The sequence below is a fragment of the Rhinoraja longicauda genome, chromosome 16 (genome assembly GCF_053455715.1).
Source record: "Rhinoraja longicauda isolate Sanriku21f chromosome 16, sRhiLon1.1, whole genome shotgun sequence".
In the NCBI taxonomy this organism is placed as follows: Eukaryota; Metazoa; Chordata; class Chondrichthyes; order Rajiformes; family Arhynchobatidae; genus Rhinoraja; species Rhinoraja longicauda.
Window position 1 is genome coordinate 28,075,842 of NC_135968.1, and position 14,465 is coordinate 28,090,306.

Consider the following 14,465-nt stretch of genomic DNA (forward strand, 5'->3'; position numbering starts at 1 on the left):
TGTCCAACATGTTACTATAATACTGGTGGATGCAGTTTGAATCCTGCAAAATGGAGGTAGGGTAGACAGTAGATGGTAGCCCTTTGTCGGTTTTATGTTAAGATGAGTTGAAGTCTCGGTAAATCAAGAATGTGGTTGGACAAAACGACCATGGATTTCCTGAGTAGATAAGTAAGCATGTTTAGCTGTGAATTGAAGCCACATTACGTATTGACATTGCTGCCTTGACCCAAGATATATAATACTTTCTACCATTTGGTATTCATGCTATTAATCAAAGTAATCATCACTGAAATGAGACTATCCTCATTACACCATCATTTATGAAGCAGATTTTCAGCATTGTAGGAGAGGGCAGGTTTTCTGCCCTTGCATCATACATGTAAAAGGCCATAAGTCCATTAGCAGTGATGGTGGTCAATGGAAGAATGTCACCAAGTATGTGAAGCATGAGGAGACCACTGGAGAGTCAGAAGAAGGGTTCCGACCCTAAACGTCACCTATTCCTTTTCTCCAGAGATGCAGCCTGACGCGCTGAGTTATTCCAGCATTTTGTGTCTATCTTCAGTATAGACCAACATCTGCAGTTCCTTCCTACACATTCTATAAGTCAGACTCAGGAACAAAATATGTCAATTCTTGCAACATAAATTGTGTGTGAGAACCTGTGCTTTTGGTGGAAGGTGCTTCCGGTCCTTGCAATGAATTGAAGAATACCCGCACATTTAATGTAAGAAACAATGCCTCTCCCAACAATTCACTTAGAAACATAAACTGAGTGTATTTGATTGAAATATATTTCTAAAAGTTTAAAATTCACAGCCCATCATACAAGCTGTACTGAAATTCACGCCTCAGACTTTGTAAAAACTAGTTTTGTAAATGGGATCTTTAAGCAAGAAGTCTAACAGATTTGGGACACAAATTCACATCAGTCATACTTTTGCATTTTTCAGTGTACGAAGTGGTCATTTATAAACTCCATTGTGAAGTGATCCAGACAATATCAGAGAAAAGAGCTTATCAGCATATGCCCCAAAGTATGAAATACACGAGAGAGAAAAAAATATAACTGATTAATCACAGAGATAGCAAACGGTTTTCCTGAATCCTGCAGTTAACTTCAGCTTAGTTTTAAAATTTCACTCAAAAGAAAGACCTAATAAGCAACTTAAACTTTACAATTCAAAATTTCCCTGAAATATTAATGGAAATGTTGTGCTTCATTTCTGCTTAAAATAAAGTTCTTTTGTCAGCATGGAGACAATGCAGGGAATCTGCTTCTTCTCACTGAACCGTGGGTCTTCAGACCAAGACTCAAAGTGCATGGCCACCATGTAGTTGACTCTGGTTAAAATTTGCATGATCTCAAAATCCGTCCCATATTCTTTGAAAACATTGCACAGGGCCTGTGCAAACCAGGAGCCCTTGCCTGGATTCCTCCATGAGTAGTAGCCTGCAATGACAAATGTTGGAAGGTATAATTCGGCACGGTGGCGCAGCAGTAGAGTTGCTGCCTTACAGCGAATGCAGCGCCGGAGACTCAGGTTCGATCCCGACTACGGGCGCCGTCTGTACGGAGTTTGTACGTTCTCCCCGTGACCTGCGTGGGTTTTCTCCGAGATCTTCGGTTTCCTCCCACACTCCAAAGACGTACAGGTATGTAGGTTAATTGACTGGGCAAATGTAAAATTTGTCCCTAGTGTGTGTAGGATAGTGTTAATGTGCGGGGATCGCTGGGCGGCGCGGACTCGGTGGGCCAAAGGGCCTGTTTCCGCGCTGTAAAAAAATAAATAATAATAATAAAAAAAAAATTCCCAGGCAAATTCCCAGGCAGTAGCTCAACTGGCTTGGACTGACAATCAATGAAACACATTCTTAATATAGTGACAGAAAGTGCACTTGTACTTGAGTTTGAACTAATTGTATCTATGTATGGTGTATCTGGTCTGTTGGGATGGCATACAAAACAAAGCTTTTGATGGTACCTCAGTACATGATTCTGAAGAAGGGCTCCGACCTGGAACATCACCTAAACCTTTTCTCCAGAGATGCTGCCTGACCCATTGAGTTACCCCAATGTTTTGTGTCTATCTTTGGTATAAACCTAAATTGACTTGTTTTGAAAATATATTTTCCATCGGACGATTAGAAAATCTAAAACTTTAAAAACTAAATATACTCATTCTATTCATAATAATGCAATTGTCCCTCATTACTGGATCTATTTGGGTAGCTCTACCTTAACATTAGCAGTGTTGGGAATTAATCAATTATAGTTCTTCTAAACATATATGATAGACTTATGAACATATATGAGTAAGCCATTGACTCAGACAAGCTTTTATCAAGATAATGACTAATCTAATTATAACCTCAATTCAGAACAGATTCAATTTATTAGCCGAGTATGTTGGAATTTGACTTGGTGATTTGCTAGCACAAGGCAAAAACACAATAGACAGCAATTTAGAAAAACATTATAATTTTAAAATGTAAAAAATAATTGCAAGAGTAAAAAGGGGCAGCTTTGCTATATATTGCACATGTAGATATCTAAAGTGCACTTGGAGAGTTGATAAGTGTTTGGCTTACATACCAGAATGTCGTGGTGTAGTGCATTGTTAAGCAGAGCTACTGCTCGTTGGAAGAAGCTCTTTTTGTGTCTGGATGTGGAGGTTTTGATTGTCCAGAGTCGCCTCCCAGAGGGGAGGATTCAAAGAGTTTCATTCCCATTCCCCATACCCACAGTAACCTTTAATTCTCCAAGTTCATAAGTTATCGGAGCAGAATTAGGCCATTTGGCCCATTAAGTCTACTCCGCCATTCAATCATGGATGATCTATCTTTCTCTCTCAATCCCATTCTCATGCCTTCCCCTCATAACCCCTGATACCCAACATTTATCAAGGGTCCATTGGCCAAAGCTTTAAAATTACCCTTCTTTTATCGGCTTTTGAGGAAGGGAGTTCCAAAGACTTACAACATTTGGATAAAAAAGAAAGATTTGCCTCATCTGACATTAATGGCACTCTTCCCATTGTTAAGCAACTAGCTCTGGTTCAAGAGTCAAGAGTGTATTATTGCCATATGTCCAGAAACGGAACAATGAAATTCTTACTTGCAGCAGCACAACAGATATGTAAACACAATACTCTGCAAATACCGTAATAAACAACAAGAATTATGTTCAGAATATAAAAAACAAGTAACCAATAATAGTGCAAAGAAAAAACCCCAATGTGTATGTAGTTTGGAGCTTAGTTGGGGGTTGCAGCGTTCCATAGAGTTCCTCTCGCAAGAGGAAACATTCTTTCCACATCCGTTCATTCAAGCTCCCTCTGGATCTTTGCATGGGAGTGGGGAAGAGGAGACTCACCAGTGTTTTGCCTAGAATGGAGAGACTGGGTAAGTAGGGATTGTTTTCCTTGGAGTGGAGGAGGTTAAGAGGGGAACATGATCAGAGATGTACAAAGTGAAGATGGGTATAAATACAATAGATGGTAGGAAATGTTCTCCCATCGGAATTTTATCCAAAATCAGTGGAGGCCAGGGGATAAGAGGTTTAGAGCAGCGTGGGAATGAATCTTTTCACCCAGTGGATGGCTGGAGTCTGGGATGCACTGGCCTGTGTGAATGGTGGAGGCGAGTACTCTCGGAGCAGTTAAGTATCTGGACAAGCACTTGAATTGTCAAAGCACAGAAGGCTATGGACCAAGTGCTGTTATATGGGATTAATAGAGATAAGTATGCCCTGGTCAGCATGAACATGGTGGGATGTTTTTGTGCTTTATGCTTTTATCTTATTATTTGAAACAGGTTCCCTATAAACAAACCTAGACTGTTCAACCTTTCTTCACAAATAACCACATTGTGTGCAGGAACTTGGGAAAGCATTCAATAAATTAGAAGCACACGTATTAACCAAGGCTGTAATATATTATACCCTCTATTTTCTTCATTACCTGGTACAGTGGAATAGGCATACAAGAAGTCAGCTTCTACTGGGATTTTATATCGAGGATTTGCATCAGTTTCTACTTCACTAGTAGATCCTGAGTCGGTCTGTACCCCTTGATCAAATTCGGAACCTCTACAAGCCTGAAATGAGCCAGGAAAAGCAGAGTCATAATAATCTTGTATAAAACATTGTGCAAGGCGATTAACACAATACTTAATGCTTCACTTTACATTATGCAAAGTTTGACATACAAATCTTTATAAGATTGGGAGCAGAGGTTCACTCATTCATATGCGCTACAATACACTGAAGCGGTGGAACTAAATTTGGAAGCAGAACTCAACGTACATTTAACACACTGGAGAAAGAATATCTAACCTTTTAGTGGTTACTCAAATGCATTTTTCTCAGTGCCGAAAATCAGCATACTTAAGTAAATTTATGTACAACCTACATTCAGAGTTCCACACATGCAAAATTAAACTGGCCCCGAGGGTAAATTCAAAGCCATTGCTTTTGCTTACCATCCTTGTTTATAGAACATAAAGTATGTTCCCCCCAAAAATGCTGGTTCAATTGTATTGAAAGGATCTGTCATTTATTCAAATTTATCAATAAAATGATTACTGTACCCAACTTAACTAGAAAAGAGTCTGAAGAAGCTCGAAGAAATGTCACCCATCCTTTTTCTCAAGAGATGCTGCCTGACCTGCTGAGATTCTCCAGCACTTTGTGTCTATCTTTGACTAGAAAATAGTTCAGTATGAATTTTAAGCATCCATTTAGTCATTCTACATTGTGTTAATTATTGGCACTATGTTTGGGGCAGCACAGTGGTGCAGCGGTAGAGCTGCCACCTTACAGCGTCAAAGACCTGGGTTCGATCCTGACGACGGGTGCTGTCTGTACACCCTCCTTGTGACCACGTGGGTTTTCTCTGGGTGCTCTGATTCCCTCCTGCACTCCAAAGGTGTGCAGGTTTGCAGATTAATTTGCTTCGGTAAAAACGGTAAATTGTCGCTATTGTGTGTACGATAGTGTTAGTGAATGGAGTGATTACTTATTCACATGGACTCGGTAGTCTGAATGGCCTGTTTCCGCGCTGTGTCTCTAAACTAAAAAAAAAATTAATACAGTGTATTTTTGTGATTAAACCAATGCTCAGTTACATTAATCGATCATCCAGACACTTGTCAAGTAATTTCTAGATTAAAAAATATATATTATAAGATGTCAACAATGGCACTAATTCACAGCAAATTTATTGTTCAGGAATTTGCTAAAGGATTTAAGCAGTTGTTCAGGGTAAGAAACAAAACAGACAGGTACAACTGGTCGGTACCAGGGTCAATGATTGTGCCCCGCCTATCTCTCCCTTCAAATTAAACATTCTACGATTATGATGTGCAGAATTGATTGTCAATGCTTTTAAGGATTCCTACACTGATTAAGTAAAAGAGTAGTTCTATCCTTCATATTCCCAAGCATACAATTAAACGATTGTTCAGAACAGGTTAGCTGTGTAGCCAGCTAATCCACATCCAAAGCGGATACATTCTCATGACACATTCCTTCATTCAGTTGTACAGTTACCACAAAGGAAGCTATTTTCTATTCAATTGGTAGTGCAATTCTCATCTTACCTTATATAAAACATGCATTCTTAATTGAATTGTGAAAATAACAGAGACTATTTTAGTAATTTTCAAAACTCCCAATTAAAACAAAAGCATTCATTACTAACAAAGGTTAACCTACACCATTTCACTTCAGGGATAAGGTTGTAAGGAAAAACAAAAAGAACAATGTGCTGGAGTAACTAGGCGGGTCAGTCAGAAGAAGGGTCTCGACCCGAAACATCACCTTCACATTCCTTCTCTCCTGTGATGCTGCCTGACCCGCTGAGTTACTCCAGCATGTCTTCGTAAGAAGCTTCATGAACCGAAGATAGACACCAAGTGCTGGAGTAACCCAGCGGGTCAGGCAACATTTCTGGAGAAAAAGGGTGGGTGATGTTTAGGGTTGGGACCCTTCTTCAGTCTGAAGCGTCACCTGTCCTTTTTCTTCAGAGAGCGCTGCCTGACCTGCTGAGTCACTCCAGCACTTTGTGTCTATCTTTGGTATAAACCAACATCTGCAGTTCCATTTTACACCTGCTTCCTGACCCACTGAGTTACTCCAGCACTATGTGTTTTTTTTGTTTGTAAATCAGCACCTGCAGTTCCTTGTATTACTAAATATGTTCATAAAACAGTTGGTCCCTCCTATTTTAATAAATTAAGTTCAGTACTTTGTACACTCTTAATTTATGTGAATCTGATTTCAATAGAGGGCATCAAGTGCTATTGAACAAAACTAACAAGAGGTTTGAGTTACTATGTAAAGTACAAAGGACACACCCATTCAAAAGGGTTAACAGGATCTTAGAAATGTTCCTACTGCTCCGTTTTAATGTCAAAGCACCTTAAAGTACTGACAACATCAGTTACAGATCGTGGAGAGTTTCCCACAAAATGTGGAGGCTGGTGAATGCTAAACATGATTCCACCCATTTCGCCTTTAATTTGCATCTGGGGAATTCCAATTCCTTTTGTGCAGAGAGAGAGATTACAATTACAATAACAATTACAATACAATTATCATTTAATGTGCAGCATGCCTATTATTACCGATAAGCAAGTTGAATACCTTTTCAACAGGATGAATGAAGGTTTTACTGGTGAACTCATTTTGTGAGGAAGCTCGACATAAAATGCTGGAGTAACTCAGGGGGACAGGCAGCACCTCTGGAGATTCTCTCCAGAGATGCTGCCTGTCCCGCTGAGTTACCCCAGCATTTTGTGTCTACCTTCGATTTAAACCAGCACATGCAATTCTTTCCTACACACATTGTGAGAAAGCTCACAGGATGACAATGTTACCTGAATGAAAAAGAGTTTTGGTTTCCCCACAAGGCTCTTGCACACATCACCTCGGAAGAGAGAAGTGAGTGTCTTTATGGGCATTGCTCCATCGGTGCCATAGATCTTGCCTTCGTCGCCATGGCTTAAAAGGATGCAGGCAAAACATGCACTGTTGCTGTGGTTTTCCTGAGAAACTGAAGTAGCAACATATTTAGATGCAAAGTTGAAACACTCCCGAGGATGCGTTACCTTTGGATAACCAAGTAATACCTTTCATGTTGCTTAGTATATTAAATGTTAAATGTGGCATTTTATGAGAAAAACAATCATTTTTGTCCCTCCCTGTCATGTTAAACATGCTGGTAGCATTCTCTCACAATTGCCACATTACCTGATTATCCTTCTCAATCAAAAAGTAAGGACAATTGCTACCCTTTTATAGATCACCATATCAGACACTTGCAGATAATGATTACAAGTAATCATTATATATATTTCTAATTTTTTTTAATACAAGTAATGCAAAGTATTTTGATCAAGGCTTAATTGTTACTTTATTCTCTATCCTTTCAATAAATTTGAAATTTATTATTGTTAAATTTGTTACAGTAACAACTATTTGTTACTGCACATTCCATTTACTTTTCTTATTTCTACCAGCTCTCACACAGGCCTTACCGTAACATTGCAACTATAAGTAGTCAATGTCACGCAAATCATCCTCCCTTCCATTGACTCCACTTCATGCTACCTTGCCAAGGGCACCAGCATAATTATGGATGAGTCACACCATGGTCACTCCCTCCTCTCACCTCTCCCATCAAGCAAGACGTACATAAGTTTGAAAACGCATAGCTTCAGATTCAGGGAGTTTCTAGCCAGCTATCAGGCAACTGAACCGTCCTCTCACCAGCTAGAGTGGTCCTGACTGCCCATCTACCTCATGGGAGACTGTCAAACTATCTTTAATTCGACTTTATCTTGCTGTAAACATTATACCCTTTTTCCTGTCTCTGCAATCTGGATGGCTTGATTGCAATCATGTATAGTCTTTTCATTGACTAGATAGCATGCAATAAAAAGCTTTTCACAGCCCTTCGGTACACATGACAATAATAAACTAAACTTCCCTCTCGTGTCGTGCAGGGTTAGAGTTTGATGGGTACCACTTCAGTCAAATTACTAACTTTCACCTTACTAATTGTATCAGGAGATGGACAACACAACGGATACTGATATAATTCCTTTCCAATATCCCTTTCAGAAAAGGTTTATACGTAATTGTCAGTTTTGAGGTAAGACAGAAATGGCAACCATTTCATTTTGTATTTGGGGAAAGCCCAATGCATAAGCCATAAAAAATAATCCCACAGTGATCAGTATTATAATGTACAACTCAAATAGTAGGGAATTACCGTGTAAATCACACATTTTCAGGGCAAGTTTAAAAAAATACATCCACCATTTTTCGATCATCTGGTGGAGGAAACAAAAACAGAAAATGCAGGAGAAACTCATGAGGATGGGCAGTATCTGTGAAAAGAGAAACAGTCAACATTTTGAGTTCAAATCTGATGAAGGGTCTCAGACCCCAAACGTTAACTGTTTCTCTTTTGCACATTTGCTGCCTAAGCTGCTGAGTATTTCCAGCATTTTCTGTTTTTGTTTCAGGTTTCCAGCACCAATATTTTCTTCCTGATTTTCTATCACTTAAATAATTTGCTTAGCATTTTATTTTTATCCAATAGACAGCTCGAGGTAGATATTTATTCCTTTAACCAAACTCATCTAGAACTTTCCACATAAAGATAGTCAGGGAAGATAATTAATTCCAAAATAGCTTGGAATATCAGCGCAACATTTGGGAACATATATGCTTAACATGTAGCAATTAGTGTACTGAATAGTGTCAAAAAAGATAAAGTTGTGATTAGATACTACTGCTTAATAAACTAATCCAAAGCTTGAACATTTACTCACCATCTTGCAGTATCTTCTTCATCTGATAACAAGTCTGATCATTTAAAACGACAACGTGGAAACCCAAAGAGTTAAAACACCTGAACAGATTTCCAGCATCAATGTCTGTGCCGTTACGCACATTCATTTCTAGAAAACAACGCATATGAAAACAATGCATATTGACAATAAAGGACCATTCAACCATTGAACCATTATGACCTGAATAGCTGAATTTGCCAGAGTAAATTCAGACATCAGAATAGCTTACAATAAATCTTCAAAGGTTATTGTGAGCCACAGGCGTGATTTTTTCGCTAACCTTGGATCTTTTAAGGAAGTGAAAGCTAGGGAATTGGGTATTATTCGAGAGAACAAATAAGAAATCAGCCGTATTTATAGAAACAGAATCTTTGTCTCAACGTAACAAGCTGGAGTGAAGAAGTCACGATCATTCGGAATTGTTTGTTAATTGCATCCGCAGAAGTATACAGTTGTTTAGTTTATAAAGCTATGGACGGTTTGACAGCACAATGCTTGTGAAGATTAAGTTCTCATTCTGACTTTGTTCTACTGGAAGCAGTGCAGGTCAGTGAGTTGTATGCTCATGGTTTCCAGGGATTTATTCTATTTTATGTGTTTTAGAATAGAAATAATACTTTTTTTTGTGATCATCCAACTTTTTTCTGTTTCTAAATTATGCATTGCTTGCATTTTCCTCCTCAGTCGATACAGATTGAAGCTTGTTCTCATTACCGTGGGACCATAGGGCATATGTGCATTGCAAGGCGTTATAGATCAATGCAAGGATTTATGAAGAGAAAAAGATTAGTTAAAACAAATATAGGTCCCTTGCAGTCAGAAACAGGTGAATTGATCATGGGGAACAAGGACATGGCAGATCAATTGAATAACTACTTTGGTTCTGTCTTCACTAAGGAAGACATAAATAATCTGCAGGAAATAGCAGGGGACCGGGGGTCAAATGAGATGGAGGAACTGAGTGAAATCCAGGTTAGTCGGGAAGTGGTGTTAGGTAAATTGAATGGATTAAAGGCCGATAAATCCCCAGGGCCAGATAGGCTGCATCCCAGAGTGCTTAAGGAGGTAGCCCCAGTGATGCATTAGTGATAATTTTTCAAAACTCTTTAGATTCTGGAGTAGTTCCTGAGGATTGGAGGGTAGCTAATGTAACCCCACTTTTCAAAAAGGGAGGGAGAAAGAAAACGGGGAATTACAGACCAGTTAGCCTAACATCGGTAGTGGGGAAAATGCTAGAGTCAGTTATTAAAGATGTGATAGCAGCACATTTGGACAGTGGTGAAATCATTGGACAAAGTCAGCATGGATTTATGAAAGGTAAATCATGTCTGACGAATCTTATAGAATTTTTCGAGGATGTAACTAGTAGAGTGGATAAGGGAGAACCAGTGGATATGTTATATCTGGACTTCCAGAAGGCTTTCGACAAGGTCCCACATAAGAGATTAGTATGCAAACTTAAAGCACACGGTGTTATGGGTTCAGTATTGATGTGGATAGAGAACTGGCTGGCAGACAGGAAGCAAAGAGTAGGAATAAACGGGTCCTTTTCAGAATGGCAGGCAGTGACTAGTGGGGTCCGCAATGCTCAGTGCTGGGACCCCAGCTATTTACAATATATATTAATGATTTGGACGAGGGAATTGAATGCAACATCTCCAAGTTTGCGGGTGACACGAAGCTGGGGGGCAATGTTAGCTGTGAGGAGGATGCTAGGAGGTTGCAACGTGACTTGGATAGGTTAGGTGAGTGGGTAAATGCTTGGCAGATGCAGTATAATGTGGATAAATGTGAGGTTATCCACTTTGGTGGCAAGAACAGGAAAGCAGACTATTACCTGAATGGTGGCCGATTAGGAGAAGGGGAGATGCAACGAGACCTGGGTGTCGTGGTACACCAGTCATTGAAAGTATGCAAGTGCAGCAGGCAGTGAAGAAAGCGAATGGTATGTTGGCATTCATAGCAAAAGGATTTGAGTATAGGAGCAGGGAGGTTCTGCTGCAGTTGTACAGGGCATTGGTGAGACCACACCTGGAGTATTGCGTACAGTTTTGGTCTCCTAATCTGAGGAAAGACATTCTTGCCATAGAGGGAGTACAGAGAAGGTTCACCAGATTGATTCCTGGGATGGCAGGACTTTCATATGAAGAAAGACTGGATAGACTTGGCTTGTACTCGCTGGAATTTAGAAGAATGAGGGGGGATCTTATAGAAACTTACAAAATTCTTAAGGGGTTGGACAGGCTAGATGCAGGAAGATTGTTCCCGATGTTGGGGAAGTCCAGAACAAGGGGTCACAGTTTAAGGATAAGGGGGAAGTCTTTTAGGACCGAGATGAGAAAGTTTTTTTTCACACAGAGAGTGGTGAAACTGTGGAATTCTCTGCCACAGAAGGTAGTTGAGGCCAGTTCATTGGCTATATTTAAGAGGGAGTTAGATGTGGCCCTTGTGGCTAAAGGGATCAGGGGGTATGGAGAGAAGGCAGGTACGGGATACTGAGTTGGATGATCAGCCATGATCATATTGAATGGCGGTGCAGGCTCGAAGGGCCGAATGGCCTACTCCTGCACCTATTTTCTATGTTTCTTTAGAGTCGCTTTCCACAGGCAGGTATCAGTGTGACTCAAACCAGCTTGCAACACACACACACCATTCGAGGTTGGTTTATTTTTTCTGCTACTTGCAGAAATGTGCAATTATCTTTGGCTTTGTATAAGTTATGCGGCTTGAAAAGCATGACGTAGGAAGAGACTGGCAAACAAACATTCCAACAGTTATTTACATAGCAGGCATAAGGTAGATCTGCTTTATAGCTTGATTCTTCTCTGGAATTACCGATTCCCATCATTAACAAAGGGGGATTAAAAAAAAACTCATTTCCTGGTGCCAATGACTGGAAATAGCATTGGATAGCAGGGATGCCGATCCTGTTTCTTCTTCAAGGTAGAATTCTAATGCAGCAGCCCAGAGGAAGATGTTTGTCAAAGCAAGTAGGAGGTCCACTTCCTTTTCCTGGACTTCGCCTGGTGGGACATTCAGAGAAAAGGCTGTACCTGCCCCCCTCATTAACTGCCCCTCTTCTCATTACCTACCCCCCTCTTCATTAACTGGAGAGGTCAGTTATCCAGCTGTCCTTTAGGCGAGTTTCATATAATGGCTTCAGTAGCTTTGAACACCTGATCAAACTCTGCATTGTGGCCTTCATCATGTCCACAACAGGAAACTCACTTGTTTTCTATTTTTTCCCTGTGTTCTGACAAAGGGTCATCGACCAGAAATCTTAACTCTGTTTCTCTTTCCACATATACCTCTGGAACTTCAGTTTAGTTTAGTTTTGAGATACAGCGTTGAAACAGGCCCCTTGGCCCACTGACTTCCCACCGACCATCGGTCACCCGTACGCTAGTTGTACGTTATCCCACTTTCACATCCCAGACACTAGGGGCAATCTACAGAAGCCAATTAACCTACAAACCTCACGTTCTTAGACTGTGGGAGGAAACTGGAGCACCCGGAGAAAACCCAGAGGAATTGCTGAATGTAACTGCCATTTTCTCTTTGAATTTCAGATTTCCAGCATTTGAAACCGTTTGGTTTTCACTGTAGCCACTTTGATCACTTATAGCACTTTTCTCTCCCCATAAATACCTAATGTGCTCAGAGACACAACTTGGTAATATACATCTTTTTAACAATGAACAGTGTTTTCCCCATTCACACCAAAATCTACAGCTTCCGGCAACTCACTGTCCCTGTGTCCCAGAGGCCAAGGTTACTCTGCTGTCTAAAGAAGGGTCTCGACCCGAAACGTCAGTCTGAAGAAGGGTCTCGACCCGAAATGTCACCCATTCTTTCTCTCCAGAGATGCTGCCTGACCCTCTGAGTTACTCCAGCTTTTTGTGTCTATCTTCCGTTTAAACCAGCTTCCTTCTTACACATTACTCTGCTGTGATATTAGTTCCTTTTTTTTCTCTCTCCATTAGCAAGCTGAATCAGCTGGATTCGTTCTGTAGCCCTGCATTTTGCAACATTTACATACTGTTGTCTATCTGCCCTTATTTTATAGCTTTGAAGAACAAAGGATCACATTCTCGCTCACTGTTACTATTAATTCCTCAAATAAATGACCATTTGCAGTTTCTCCCGAGAGCAACTCTGACTTCACTCTATCCTTATGAGATCCCCCCCCCCTCCCCTTTCTTCTATCCATCTCTTCCCCATCCTGCATACAACCTAATACTACCTAATTTGCTCTAATTCCCAGTTCTAATAAAGCATCTTCATCCTGAAATGGTAACTCTGTGATTCTGCCTGACATCGAACATGTAACATAGTTCTGTACAGCACACAATGTCTGTGCCAAACATGAAGCTAAGATCAACTAATCACATCTGCCTATATCTCTCCATTCTTTGCATATACACGTGCTTATCTAAAAGCCTCTTAAACAGCACTATTGTATCTGCCTCTACCACTACCTATGGCAGCATATCCCAGGCACCCACCACCCTCTGTGTATAAAAACTTGCTCTGTACATTTCTGTGATACCTTCGATTTGTACCAGCATCTGCAGTTATTTTCCTACACATATTTCCTTTAAACTTTGTCACTTTCACCTTAAAGCTTTGTACTCTAGTCTTTGACATTTCCACCTTGGCAAAAAGGTTCTAACAGGGGCGGCACAGAGGTGAAGTGGTGGAATTGCTGCCTTGCAGCACCAGAAACCCGGGTTCGATCCTGACTACGGGTGATTGTCTGAACGGAGTTTATACGTTCTCCCTGTGACTTGCATGGGTTTTCTCCAGGATCTCAGATTCCTCCCACGCTCCAAAAACATACATGTATGTGGGCTAATTGGCTTTGGTAAAATTGTAAATTGACCCTGGTGTATGTAGGATAGTGTTAGTGTGCGGGGATCGCTGGTTGGTGCGGACTCAGTGGGCCAAATCTAGCCGACTGCGACGCCAAAGAAACGGAGTCCCCCAAGACTCGGTACTGGCCCCATGCTCTTCAATCTCTATATCAGCGACCTGCCACGCACGACCTCGCGCCAGTATGGATACGCAGATGACTTGGCCCTACTGCACTCGGACAAGAGCTGGTCAAATGGTGAGGATGTGCTCTCGGCGGATATGGAACTTGTCGCCGGCTACCTTAAGACCTGGAGACTAAAAGTGAGTATGGCAAAAACCACCACAACGGCCTTTCACCTGAACAACAAGGAAGCTCAACGCCAGCTAACCGTCACCCTCAATGGGTCACCCCTACCCTACAACCCTTCTTCCTACATACCTCGGGGTGAAACTAGATCGGCAGCTGACCTACAAGCAACACCTTGAAGCTCTCCGTGCTAAAGTCTCGGCACGGAACAACCTCCTGCGTTGTTTGGCTGGATCATCATGGGGCGCCAGGACATCTACTCTTCGAACCAGTGCTCTTGCACTCGTTTACAGTGCCGCTGAGTACGCTACCCCAGCATGGTGCCGCAGCGTTCATACTAGCAAGCTAGACGCCACCCTCAACGACACCATGCGGATCATCACCGGCTGCCTACGCCCTACTCCCACGGATCTCCTGCCGGTGCTCGCAGGTATCGCAC

The 14,465-nt window shown here is 41.2% G+C and overlaps 1 protein-coding gene across 1 annotated transcript in view; it reads right to left on the bottom strand.

Annotated features, from left to right (window-relative positions):
- The window catches only part of casp7 (caspase 7, apoptosis-related cysteine peptidase), a 49,896-nt gene continuing 35,431 nt past the window's right edge, over nt 1–14,465 (bottom strand). Inside the window, exons 4-7 of the mRNA XM_078413471.1 lie at nt 8,845–8,973; nt 6,883–7,058; nt 3,966–4,101; nt 1–1,456 (exon numbers count right to left, since the gene is read on the bottom strand). Coding sequence (XP_078269597.1) covers nt 1,224–1,456; nt 3,966–4,101; nt 6,883–7,058; nt 8,845–8,973 — 674 coding nt within the window. The 3' untranslated portion in view covers nt 1–1,223. The remainder of the gene's footprint in view (nt 1,457–3,965; nt 4,102–6,882; nt 7,059–8,844; nt 8,974–14,465) is intronic.